We start from the raw sequence: 13,249 nt of genomic DNA on the forward strand, positions 1-13,249 counted from the left end.
GTTATGTTAATTGTTCTTTATATTTGTTGTAGCAATTTAATTACTATTTTTATCCGATTATCAATTAATACTTATCAAGAAATTCACTTGTAATAATGAGTGATCTGATTATTAATCATCTCCCATAACAAGTAATGTTCGTTTTCTTTCTATAATTACCACTCACGACTAATATTATACATTAATCATGTGTGTTAACTTCAACTTTATATAATTTGCCAGAATATACAAATATATATGTATAACATACAATTATCTAATCAATATACATATACATTTCACCTCTCTCCCACTCTCTGCCCTATCTTGCTCGCCTCTCTCCTCCCTCTCCCAATTTCGCTTGTCTCTCTCCTCTCTAACACATGTATGTAGAGTTATTCTATTTTAATCATTAAAAATGAGATTACGAAGAAAAAAAATGTTTCCTACTTATTTATTAGTTAAAGTAATTTTCAACAACAAAAAAAAACAATTCTCTAAATTAAAAGGAATATTTTTATGAAAATGCGTTCGTAGTAATCACGTTATTAATTTTCATTTTGATAACAATAATTTTGTTAATACAATAACAACACACCAGTGATATCAATAGAAAATATTTTATTCTTTAATACTTTTCGAATTGAAATAGGATAAATACTTTTTACTTAAAAAAAATATAAATCTTCATTAGAAAATAATGTATTTTATATATATAAGAAAAACATGATTTGACACACTGAGTAACATAAGAGAATTTTTGGATCAAACTATTGACGGCAAAAGTATTTATGAACCAAATTGTCGATTAAGAATATTTTTTCATTTCACATAGTTTAAAAATATTCTTTTTATCCTTTCTCTTTGTTTTAATAAACTCAGTCATCAACAAGGATTATCGTAGAGTAACAAATACTCCTTTATCTTTAATCAGAGGTCTCGCTGTGTCGAATCCTCTGAGTGCAGAAAAACACATTACACCCGATATAAGATATTCTAACATAAATTTAAATTTAATCAAACTTTAATACGAATATCAAATACCAAATAAAAAATAAATAAAGTCATTCAGGTCATGTAATATATCTTAGAAAATCACTCCGGAAAGTGCATGGAAATTCTTATTGGCATTTTATATTCTAATTTTTGATTTGGTTGGTGATATTTCCATGATAACTGCCATCAATAAAATGGTTTGACTTGGACGGCAAGACTTTATTTTATAATATATAATATAAATACAGAAATTAAAATAATGTAAATATTATTTTGTCGATATATTAGTGGAATTTATGTTAGGTCTATTTCCCTTTGATCACTCCCAAAAATGCGTTTCTGCCATAAATGGTATCTCCCTCTTCTGTCATACTAAGAATATTATTTGTACGCTCTTTCATTTTAGGTATTCCTTTAGTAATTTAGAAATTAGTATCTCACAAAAACTTATATCTTGAAAATTCTATATTAAAGTCAACAATTATTTCTTTCTCCATATGGAATATTTTAAAAATACTTTTTAATACGGGCTTGAGTCTCAAAAGCCATCTACAAATAGGAGTAACTTAGCCATCTACAAATAGGAGTAACTTATTATATTGTACTTTATTTTTCTCGATGAAAAAAAAACTAAATCGACAATTAAAATAGGAATGTAGAGGTATTATTGGTTTTTTTTGTCTTTATTATTATATATACATATATTAAAACTTAGAATCAATTTTTTTTAATTTTAATATTAAAAAATATTTATTTTCTTTTTGAATAAAATATTTATGACTATTTGTTATAGGGTTGTACCAACCAACTTGAAAATACGTATATTAATGTTTAGAAGTAGATTATTGATATAGTTTATTATTGCACGAAGCATGAGTTATATATATGTATATGACCGTGGTCTATTATAATCCATCATAATTTTTGTTCGTTTTGTTAATTCTACGATCAATGTCGAGCTGGATTGTAATCCAGGATACCACTAAGATTGACAAATAAAACTATACATATTCCTTTTTGGACTTATTCTAGGAATTTTCTCCTATATATCATTCTACTATTTTTTGTTCAAAGTATAGTATTATATGCTTCATCAAGTAGTTTTGAGTTTTGACCAAATCGTTGTGTTTAAAATCAGATCAAATTGTCAAGTTAAATATTTTGAGGTAATTTACGTTTTGATTGATCAACTTGCGATGTTGGTGTGGTTCAATTAGATAACAATCTCCACGTAAAATTATAGAGTTTGTTATTTGATTGAGCCGTGCCAATATCACATGTAAAGAAAATAACATCCCTCTTTATATGATAACCTTTTTATATATAACATTTTAAATTTTTACCTCTTTCTTTGTTCTTACGTGGTTTGTTAAAAGGTTGGATTAAGATATGCTTGTTTTGGATGTACCTATTAGAGCTGTCAATATGGGCTAGCACATCCCATTTGGGTTAACTCATACAAGCTTTAATATTTTACGGGTCAGGTCCGGCCAATCCATTTTTGGTGTGGCCCCAGCCCACAAGTACGTGAGCTACAGGCTTACCGAGCCAGCCCACTTTTTAAAAAATTATATATATATTTAATTATTAATTTAAATTATAAATTATAATTTATATATATTATCATAAATATCGACAAAACAATATTACATGATGTTGATGTTATTACTTGTTAATCAAATTCACAAATAAAATTGTCTTTATAAAATATTTATTAAGTTAAGTTACCATTTTAAAAAATAACAAAAAACTATTAAGTTTTTTTAAGTATAAACATCTAAATAGAAATATTAACTTAATTGTTTTGAGTTTGGACTCTCATCAATTTTAAATTTTAATATTATCTTATATTTTTTAATCAAATTTTATTGGCCCACGGACCGGTCCTACCGATATTTCTCAAGCCCCTCAAATCAACAGACTTATTCAGGCCGGGCTAAAAAGCCCTTTTCTTGAATGAGCTCCAAAAATTTTAGCCCAGCCCTACTAAGTCCCAGGTTAGGCCTGATTGGCCCAAGGGCCTAGCCCATATTGACGGCTTTAGTACCTATGTAGATATGACCTAAGAGATGTATATGTGATATATGCACAAAAAAATACTTATTTTTATTAAATATTCATAAAATCTATTTATATTAGATCAACGTAATTTCATCGAGCCGTCTTGATTAAGGATATATAACAGATATTATTAGATTCATTTTCCCACGCCGTTACTAATATTACTTGCGTTTCATGTATCTTGATTAGTCAATGTGGTAAAAATGTTAATTTCAAGCTATTGATCGTACTTCTATAGTATAATATGTTATTCATTTTATTTAGACGAATTGTAGCTTGTGTTGATTGACTATCTGAATACACGGTAGAATGTTATTATTAGACTTTTTTTTTTCTTTTTTACAAAAAGCATTAAAAAGTATTTACGTGTGTGTCTTCTTAAATCCCATATTAAGCAAACAAGTCCATTAAGTAATAAATGATACTCCTTTCATTTCGTATTAATTCAATTTTCGAGGTATTTTTCAGTTTTCAAATTAATTTAATTGTTCAGTTTTCAAAATTATTTTTAGAGCGTTCATTCAATTTTATTCTTCATTAGCTAGTATTGAAATTAGTGATTAACTAATATTTAGTAATTTTAATAATAAATTTGATAATAATTAAATAAGTAAAAATGAAAAATAGGTTCAATTTATATCTTAATTTGAAAAGGATGTGAAACCCCTCAAAAATAATTAAGTTAATATAGAATAGTGGGAGTAATTAATATCAATGCATTAAGCCATTAAAACCTAATGCCTATTCCTATATAAATCATAAATTCTTGCCTATACGATAATAGAAACACTTTATCATGTGTTTTATTAAATATGTCATAATTTAAATTATTAAATTAAATTTATTAGTAATATTAAAAAGTTGTCCATTTTTTTTTTAGCCATATAAATCAACTACATGCATAAATACACACACAAATGAACGTGAATTGCTCAAAGACATTTTTAAAAAAAAAGGAAAATGTTGAATGCCCCTCTCATTAGAACCCTAAAATGGAGTTAGTAATATTTGAGTGAGAGTGTCATGTATGAGAGCTCTTCTATAGGGGAGCGATCTCAATTTTTTTTTCCAAGTTGAGTAAGAAGAACCAACCTTTCTTCAATTTTAATTCAGTCACGTATCATAGTCTGCTTCGTCTATTTATCAGGCGCAAATTTCACCTCATACAAGATGATCTTGTTCAATGAGGTTTAACTCAATTTTTTCCCCTTCTAGATGTTTTTTAATTCAATAATATCATCCATCTTTTTAGGAATAATAATAATAACTATAAATAGAAAAAAACTCACGATAGATAAGTGTTATAAATATTGCTAAAATCATTTGCCTAATGGACAAGAATTAAACACTTATAAATATATAATTAAGAACCACAATTCCTATTAACAACATATTTTCGAACTTGTTGCCTTGCCTTGCCTTAAATTTCATCATTTTCCCCCTCATTTGCATGTAAAACTCCATATCCCCCAAGAAATACACAAAATAGGCATTACCTTAACAATATCCTCTCCTAATTAGGCAGGGCTAAGCTCCTTTATTAAGAAGATCATTCAAATGTAAGTATCAATTATCAACTTTAATTTATAAATGAAAATATAATTTTTTTTTCTTCCATATTCTTCAAATGATTGAAATTAAATTTCTATTCTTTTTCTCTACATTTTGTCAAAACTTTTTCTTACGATTGGAATTAGATCTAAGTCAATTTCAATAACAAATTGGATTGGCTTCTTTCTTTTACGTGATTTGTCAATCCTGATAAACAGTGGCGAAATAAAAAAATTTAATGATCAAATTCAAAAGAGTTTTAAAATGTCACACATGGAATTCTTTTATAATTTTTTAAATTTATGCAATATATATTTTAAATCCCCCTTACTTTGTATTTGCGTGTTAAATTCAAAATCCAAAAATATAAAAGAATCTAAATTTCAAATCATAAATTTTAAATTCTAACGGAGACTCAACTGATATATCTATAAAATCCTTCAATTCATACTCCTAAAATACCTAAATTGTGACTATTTTTTTTCTTTCTAATATATATACTTGTTTTCCCATTTTTTCAGATTGACTAGAGGAAGACTTTCACTTGGCGGGGAAGGTGTTAAGGAAAAAAAAAACATAAAAAAAAAATAAATTCTTTTTCTTATTAATTAAGTAACTGCTCTATTACTGTAATCAATAAGTTTTTTTTTTTTTTTGAAAAAAAAAATATAAAGAGGGGAGTTTATATTTTGTTTAAAGCAGCCGAGGAAGGAAGAATATAGGAAAATCCTTAATGGACAATCTTTTTGGTCTTTTAAGAATCAAAATTAAGAGAGGTATAAACCTCGCTGTACGTGATGTCCGCAGCAGTGATCCTTATGTTGTTGTCAAAATGGGTAATCAGGTACGAAAAAATTATATTATTTATATATGATTAATTTTTTATTTATTTATTACTTTAAAATTTAAATCTCTTATTAAAATTTTGAGTCCGTTACTGGCTCATTCCCAATTAGTTTGGGATTGATTGTCTTAATGTTTGCTTGCATTTGGTTGTTTCCAAGATTGAATTTTGTTTCCCCTTTTGTCCTATTTTTTAAATCTCAATATGTGTATTTTTTGTATTTCTTGGGATGTTGGGTTGGCTTAGTTTCTTCTGGATATGATTGTTGAATTCTGTAGTGTTTACATATTTCTATCCACCAATAGGGTGTGTTAGGTATGAAAGGAAACTGTTTTCTTGAAAATCGTTATTCATAACACGTTCCTACTCATTTTCTTGCGTACCTAATGAGGTGTACTGTTGGAGGGTGGGGCGGACACAATCAATGTGGTTTATCATTTAAGTAGAGCTTGTTTTCCCTCATTTCTGAGGAACTTGTTTTCCTGGAGAACATATTTTTCTAGATATTTGACCCAATCGAACATGGAAAAATTGAAAAAATAGAACACGTCCTAATTAGTTTTTGAAATGCTAAGCTTTACTTTTTACTCTAGGCTCTTGATAATGTATCTTGAGATTAAATTGCAATTTTTTTCTCCTGTTCTGTATAGTCTTTATTGATCACTTGTGCAGAAACTGAAGACGCGAGTTATAAAGAAGGATGTTAATCCTGAATGGAATGAATATCTTACCCTTTCTGTATCAGATGCAAATCTTCCTGTGAAGCTGGTAAAGTTCATTAGTTGCTGATACAATCCTTTACCTACGCGCGTGCAAATGTATTGTCCTGATTATGCATTCATGTTTGTTTGCTTTTAGACTGTATACGATCACGATAGGTTCAGCATGGATGACAAAATGGGAGATGCAGAATTTGATATCAAACCATTTTTAGATGCTTTGAAAATGAATTTAGATTCTCTCCCATGTGGCACAGTGATCACAAGAGAAACGCCGTGCAGGACAAACTGTCTGTCTGAAGAGAGCAAAGTGACATGGCAAGACAACCAAGTTGTGCAAGATTTGTGCCTCAGATTGAGAAATGTGGAGTGTGGAGAGGTAGAACTTCAACTTCAGTGGATCAATATTCCTGGAAGCAAACGTTTATAGAGATTTATCTCTTCTGTTGTTTATTCTAACCTGATTTGCCCCTATATATAGGCCAGAATTGATAAATATGCCTTTGTACAACACAAGGTCTGCACTCTGCAGCTTAGTAAAATCTGATTTCAAACATTCTATATATATATACTCTGTTTGCTGAATATGGAGCTACAGATGATATATACTTCTTATACAAAGTTAGCATGCTAGGTCATTCTTAAACAAAACTTCATCATATATATTGTTATTTACAAAACAGATAAGTTATTGTCAAAGGATTAGAGGCATTTACATTCTATAACACTAATAATCTGCGGTTGTGGAAGGTTACTGGACTCTCTGAAAATATTGAGATTCTCTAAAAGTAATGCGGTTTTAGAGTATTCGATATGAATGCACAACATTTTTTATAGCCAGATTCTGTTGATTGGACTAAACCAAATATAGTTAAACTTTTCCATAACGGCATTTAACCAGGCCATATTTCCTTCGGAACCAACTTTTGATAAATATTACAATTTTATGTTCTCTAAAACATATTTCGTTATATGAGGAAAAAAAAAAAAATCAAACCTAAGCATCAATTATTGAACCCATGCATTTAGATGTAGGCCACAATATTTTTATAACCAAACACCGCCAAAAAGCTGCTTTAATATGACTTTTACATACAACACTTTGTAAATAAAGAATAACAAAAATAAAGTTCCACTATCGCTGGTTTAATGAGATGGATGGACTTTTTATAAGGTTCGAACAATTTTTCTCCTTTTGAGCTAATTTTTGAGGTGTGAGTTAAGCCTAAAACTTAATTTCACATGATATCAGAGCAGGATCCGTCTCATCCGATATTGGGACAGATTTGACCAATCCGCCTCCATTATTTGGACAATCCTCCACCCATGTGAATTAGGACTAAAACCTAATTTCATATATATATATATATATGTTAAAAAAGTGAGACAATGAACAGTTTATGGTAGATGAATGTCACGTTAAGTGAATATAGAGTAGTTATAATATAAGGGTGGATGTGGATCTGTAAATTCAATAACTTTTACTCAGAAACAATACATATGTATCTATTAAGGGAGAGCGGTATTTGAATTAAACCGAAAATCAAACTAAAATAAATCAAATTTTAATTTGGATTGGTTTTTTGAATTTTTGATTTGGTTTTGGATTAATAATTTATTTTGTTTTATTTTTTTGTTTGGATTCGATTTTAGAAAAATGAAAACTGAAAAATCGAATCATATATATATATATTAAGTTGGCGTTAACCCCTTTTGTCTCTTTTTAGTTATTTTCATTATGATTTAGTTTATTTTCTAATATTTGAACATCTATAATTGATACTTTTAGGTATTGTGTTTTACGTTTTACTTGTGATTTATATTTTAAAGTATATTTAAGAAACTCAATCTTATATATATATAATTTCTTAAATTGCAAATAATTTTTTTTATTATGTTTCTAATTATTCACATAACTGATTAACCAAACAGAAAAAATTTAAACCAAAAAGAAAAAAATCAAATTAAATCGAATTTATTTTGATCTGAATCGAATTACACTTCTTCAAAATCAAAAATTAAAAATACAAATCAAATAATATAAAATCAAATCGAAAAATCAAATGCACGATCCTAGTATCTATAGTAAAAAAATGTATTCAATATATGTGACTATTTGTTTATGAAATCAATTACTCGTACTAGCTAGAAATATTCATAGAAACTTTAAATTTTAGATTGTTTTATAAGGGCAGAGATTATGTATATAGTAATTAAAGAGATTCGCAAAATCGTGTATAATATAATAAAATAATTTATGTCGAAAGGGTTGGTTTCTTGGATCCATCCAAACGTCTCTTATGGCTCTGCACGGCCTTACACATCTGGGAAGGGCTTAGCAGATTATAATAATATAATATATAAAAGCAGAATATTCCCAAAAGATAAATAAAAACGAGGAAGAAAAATATACTAGTTTTCTTGGATCTTGTTTTGTTGTTTGTGAAATTTTTATCTTTTTAATGTTCAAAAACATGAATAATCAAGGGTGTGAGTGAATAACTAATTATGTATTTGAGAAAATTTTAGAAATAACGAATATAATAAGGTTTTATAACTATATTTTGATAATTATGTTTTATACTTATATTTCGATTTGTTATGGAGGTTGCAGTGGTATATTTCGCTTGTCAATATATGAATAGAATAGTTTATTATGATTTTTTTTTATAGATCTTATTTGTTAGGATAAACACATACAAAATTTTAAATTGATACAATTAATAATCGAATTATGTAATTTAGGCGAATGGAAAAATTATAAAAATCGTATCCATAAATTGTAATTTTAAAAAAATGATAGCTATATTGGGCTAATATAGGCTAAATACTTGCTATTCTACTTATGTTTGGATAATTGGATCTAAAAAGAAGTTAATAATGTTTCTCTTTTATATATTAAAAAATATAGTATGAGTATATGGCACTCTGGAATACCTGTTATTTTACCCACGTTTATTTATTTAAACTGCTATTTAGATTTTCATTTATTTTTAATCATAATTTTTTTTTTCTAGACTAAGGGCCCGTTTGGCCATAAATTTTACAAGTAAAATTTGGAAAAAAATTTGGTAAATTTTGTTTGTCCATACACTTTTTTATTATTTGGCAATTTTTTTGGGTAAATTTTCCAAATTCCCAAATACTAGAAAAAATTAGTATTTGGGCCAAATTTCATTATTTGAAAAGTTTTAGAAATTCAATTTTTACCCTTAACTTTTTATTTTATAAAAATAATATATTTATTGACACCAATCAATTCAATTAGCTCCCCATCTGCCAACATTATTTAGTCTTAATGAACTAGCTACTAAATAAAACATGAATTGCATTTATTTTATTTTGGCAGATAAATATTACGTTGTTGATGTTGGTCTACAAAACACAAGAGGATTTTTAGCTCCATTCAAAGGAATGCACTATCATTTGCAGGACTACCGAGGAAGTGAAAGAGAGCATAAGAATGGAAAAGAGCTATTTAACTATAGACATGCTTCTCTGCACAATGTAATTGAAAGAACTTTTGATGCGTGGAAAAGTAGATTCAGAATACTAAGACAAGGCATGAACAACTATGAATGTGACATGCAAGTGAAAATAGTAATTGCTTGCGCTGTATGGCATAATTTTTTACGTGAACACCAAAGTAATGATGTAATATTCAATGAATATGAAAATGATGATATGGTTGTTAATGAAAGTGACGAACTATTGGCTCAGGGTAACAACATCGCTTCATCTTCTCGATCATCTGATTCGGAAATGCAAGCTCATCGAGAAGAGATTGTTTATAAAATGTGAGAAGATTATATTAAAGAATAGGTTGATTGTAATGATTCTTGTTGATTTGTTGCGGAAGTCATAAATTTTGTTACATGAGATTTCTATTGTGCTATGTAATACAAATTTATGGTTAGTTTGATAGTTTAAAAACTTATGGGTATAAATCATATTTCTTAAAAAAATGAAATATGTTTCTCAAATTCTATGGCCAAACACATGGTAAAATTTCACCCAAATTTTCATCCAAATAATATTAAAATATTTGAATATCTATGACCAAACGCTAGCTAAGAACCTTGTTGAATGCCTTGAATCGGACCCGCTACAAACAGAAAGGACGGGGGTCTCGCTGCCCGGTCAGCGAGTCGGGGGGTCCAGGGGGGCGACGCGCCCCCTGGCCTGGGGGTCCCTCTCTTCCCGTGGACGTAGCCAATTTATTGGTGAACCACGTAAATCTGTTGTCTTGTTTTTCGCGTTTATATATTTTCTCGTATTATCTCAAATTCCGCACAACAAATTGGTATCAGAGCCTCTCGGTTAATCGGTGTTCTTGGAGAATTCGAGATGTCTGCTTTGAACGTGAAAATCGACAAATTCACAGGGAGGAACAGTTTCAGTTTATGGCAGATCAAGATGCGGGCTTTGTTGAAACAGCAAGGCTTCTGGGCGCCGTTGTCGAAAGACAAGAACGCCGTCGTTACTCCTGAGATGGCGATTCTGGAGGAAAAGGCGCACTCGACGATCATGCTGTGTCTCGCGGATGACGTCATCACGGAGGTCTCGGATGAAGAGACTGCTGCTGGTCTGTGGTTGAAGCTGGAGAGTTTGTACATGACAAAATCTCTAACCAACAAGCTGCTTCTGAAACAACGTCTATTCGGTTTACGAATGGCTGAAGGTACACAACTCAGGGAACACTTAGAGCAATTGAATACTTTGTTATTAGAATTGCGTAATATCGATGTGAAGATCGAGGATGAAGATGCTGCCCTGATTCTGTTAGTATCTCTCCCAATGTCGTTTGAGAATTTTGTTCAATCGTTCATTGTTGGGAAAGATACTGTGTCACTGGAAGAAGTCAGATCGGCCCTTCATAGCAGGGAATTACGGCATAAGGCTAACGGCACAAGTACGGACATACAGCCTTCCGGTCTGTTCACCAGTAGCGGAAAGGGAAGGAAAAACGGCGGAAAGAAAAATAAGGCGATGTCGAAGGGTGCAAAGCCGGATGATGTTTGTAATTACTGCAAGGAGAAGGGACATTGGAAATTTGATTGTCCGAAGAAGAAGAAGCAATCGGAAAAACAATCAGTGTCTGCTGCTGTTGCTGAAGAAGACACCAATTCTGAAGAAGATATTGCCCTAGTTGCGGATGAGCACATTCATCATTCAGATGTGTGGGTTCTCGATTCTGGGGCATCCTATCACATCTGTCCTAGGAGAGAGTGGTTCACGACTTATGAGCAGGTAGACGGAGGCAGCATCTCGATGGCCAACAGTTCTGTCTGCAAGGTGGTTGGGACAGGCTCGATCAAGATAAGGACACATGACGGTAGCTTCTGCACATTGAACGAGGTCAGGCACGTTCCATTGATGACGAAAAATCTGATATCTCTCAGTCTTTTGGACAGCAAGGGATTCAGCTGGTCGGGAAAAGATGGAGTCTTGCGGGTCTGGAAGGGTTCAAATTTGATTCTGAAAGGTGTCATGCGTGGTACTTTGTATTTTCTACAAGGTTCCACGGTTACAGGTTCAGCCCATGTTGCATCGTCAGAATTTCACCAGAAGGATATGACTAAGTTATGGCACATGAGACTTGGTCATATGGGTGAAAGAGGGATGCAAATTCTGTCAAAGGAGGATTTTCTTGCTGGTCATAAGGTTAAGAGCCTAGAGTTTTGTGAACATTGTGTTTTTGGAAAACTACATCGCAACAAGTTTCCAAAGGCCATTCATAGAACAAAAGGCACACTTGATTATATCCATTCTGATTGCTGGGGTCCATGCCGTGTTGAGTCTTTGGGAGGCTGCAGATTTTTTGTGTCCATTATTGATGACTACTCAAGGATGACTTGGGTGTACATGATGAAGCATAAAAGTGAAGCTTTCCAGAAGTTCAAGGAGTGGAAAATCTTGATGGAAAATCAAACAGGGAAGAAGATCAAGAGGTTGCGAACTGATAACGGGCTGGAATTCTGTTGGTCTGAATTTGATCAATTCTGTAAGGATGAAGGGATTGCTCGACATCGTACAGTCAGAAATACACCACAGCAGCATGGTGTAGCTGAGCGGATGAATCAAACACTTCTGGAGAGAGCAAGGTGCATGCTCTCTAATGCTGGGCTAGATAGAAGATTCTGGGCAGAAGCGGTTAGTACAGCTTGCTACTTGATTAACCGCGGACCACATACAGGCATACAGTGCAAGACACCTATGGAGATGTGGTCAGGAAAAGCTGCTGATTATTCAAATCTGAAAGCTTTTGGTTGTACGGCTTACTATCACGTCAGTGAAGGTAAGTTAGAACCAAGAGCTAAAAAGGGAGTATTTGTGGGCTACGGAGATGGAGTGAAAGGTTTCAGAATCTGGTCTCCAGCAGAAAAGAGGGTTATTATGAGCAGGAACGTTGTCTTTGATGAAAGTTCTCTGCTTAGAACCATTGTGAAGCCTATAACTACGTCAGAAACTGGGAGTCTTGACAAACAGGTGGAGTTTCAAGTCATTCAGAACGAGAGCGATTTAAAGGAACCTGAAGAGGAGGATCAAGAGCCACAGACAGAAACTGATATTCCAGAATCTATGCCATCAGATATCCATCAGAGTATAGCTCAAGATCGGCCAAGGAGGGTTGGAGTTCGGCCACCTACGAGGTATGGTTTTGAGGACATGGTGGGTTATGCACTGCAGGTTGCTGAAGAGGTAGATACATCTGAGCCGTCTACTTACAAAGAAGCCATTTTAAGTCCTGATTCTGAAAAATGGTTTGCTGCTATGGGAGATGAGATGGAGTCCCTACACAAGAATCAGACATGGGATCTGGTCATACAGCCTTCGGGAAGAAAGATTATTACTTGCAAATGGGTTTTCAAGAAGAAGGAAGGGATATCATCAGCAGAAGGAGTCAAGTATAAAGCCAGGGTTGTTGCCAGAGGTTTCAACCAAAGAGAGGGAGTGGACTACAATGAGATCTTCTCACCAGTGGTGAGACATACTTCCATCCGAGTGTTACTAGCGATAGTTGCACATCAGAATCTGGAGCTTGAACAACTTGATGTGAAGACAGCGTTTCTACATGGAGAGTTGGAGGAAGAGATAT

General features: G+C 31.9%; 1 protein-coding gene across 1 annotated transcript; it reads left to right on the top strand.

Annotated features, from left to right (window-relative positions):
* Positions 1-4,453: 4,453 nt before the first annotated feature.
* LOC101251786 (protein C2-DOMAIN ABA-RELATED 4) lies at positions 4,454-6,735 on the top strand. The gene is made up of 4 exons (XM_004241612.5): positions 4,454-4,595; positions 5,109-5,431; positions 6,104-6,199; positions 6,290-6,735. Exons 2-4 carry the CDS (start codon positions 5,321-5,323, stop codon positions 6,578-6,580), a joined length of 498 nt encoding a protein of 165 aa, XP_004241660.1. The 5' UTR covers positions 4,454-4,595; positions 5,109-5,320; the 3' UTR covers positions 6,581-6,735.
* Positions 6,736-13,249: the final 6,514 nt, after the last annotated feature.

This window comes from Solanum lycopersicum, chromosome 6 (assembly GCF_036512215.1).
Source record: "Solanum lycopersicum chromosome 6, SLM_r2.1".
Classification (NCBI taxonomy): domain Eukaryota; kingdom Viridiplantae; phylum Streptophyta; class Magnoliopsida; order Solanales; family Solanaceae; genus Solanum; species Solanum lycopersicum.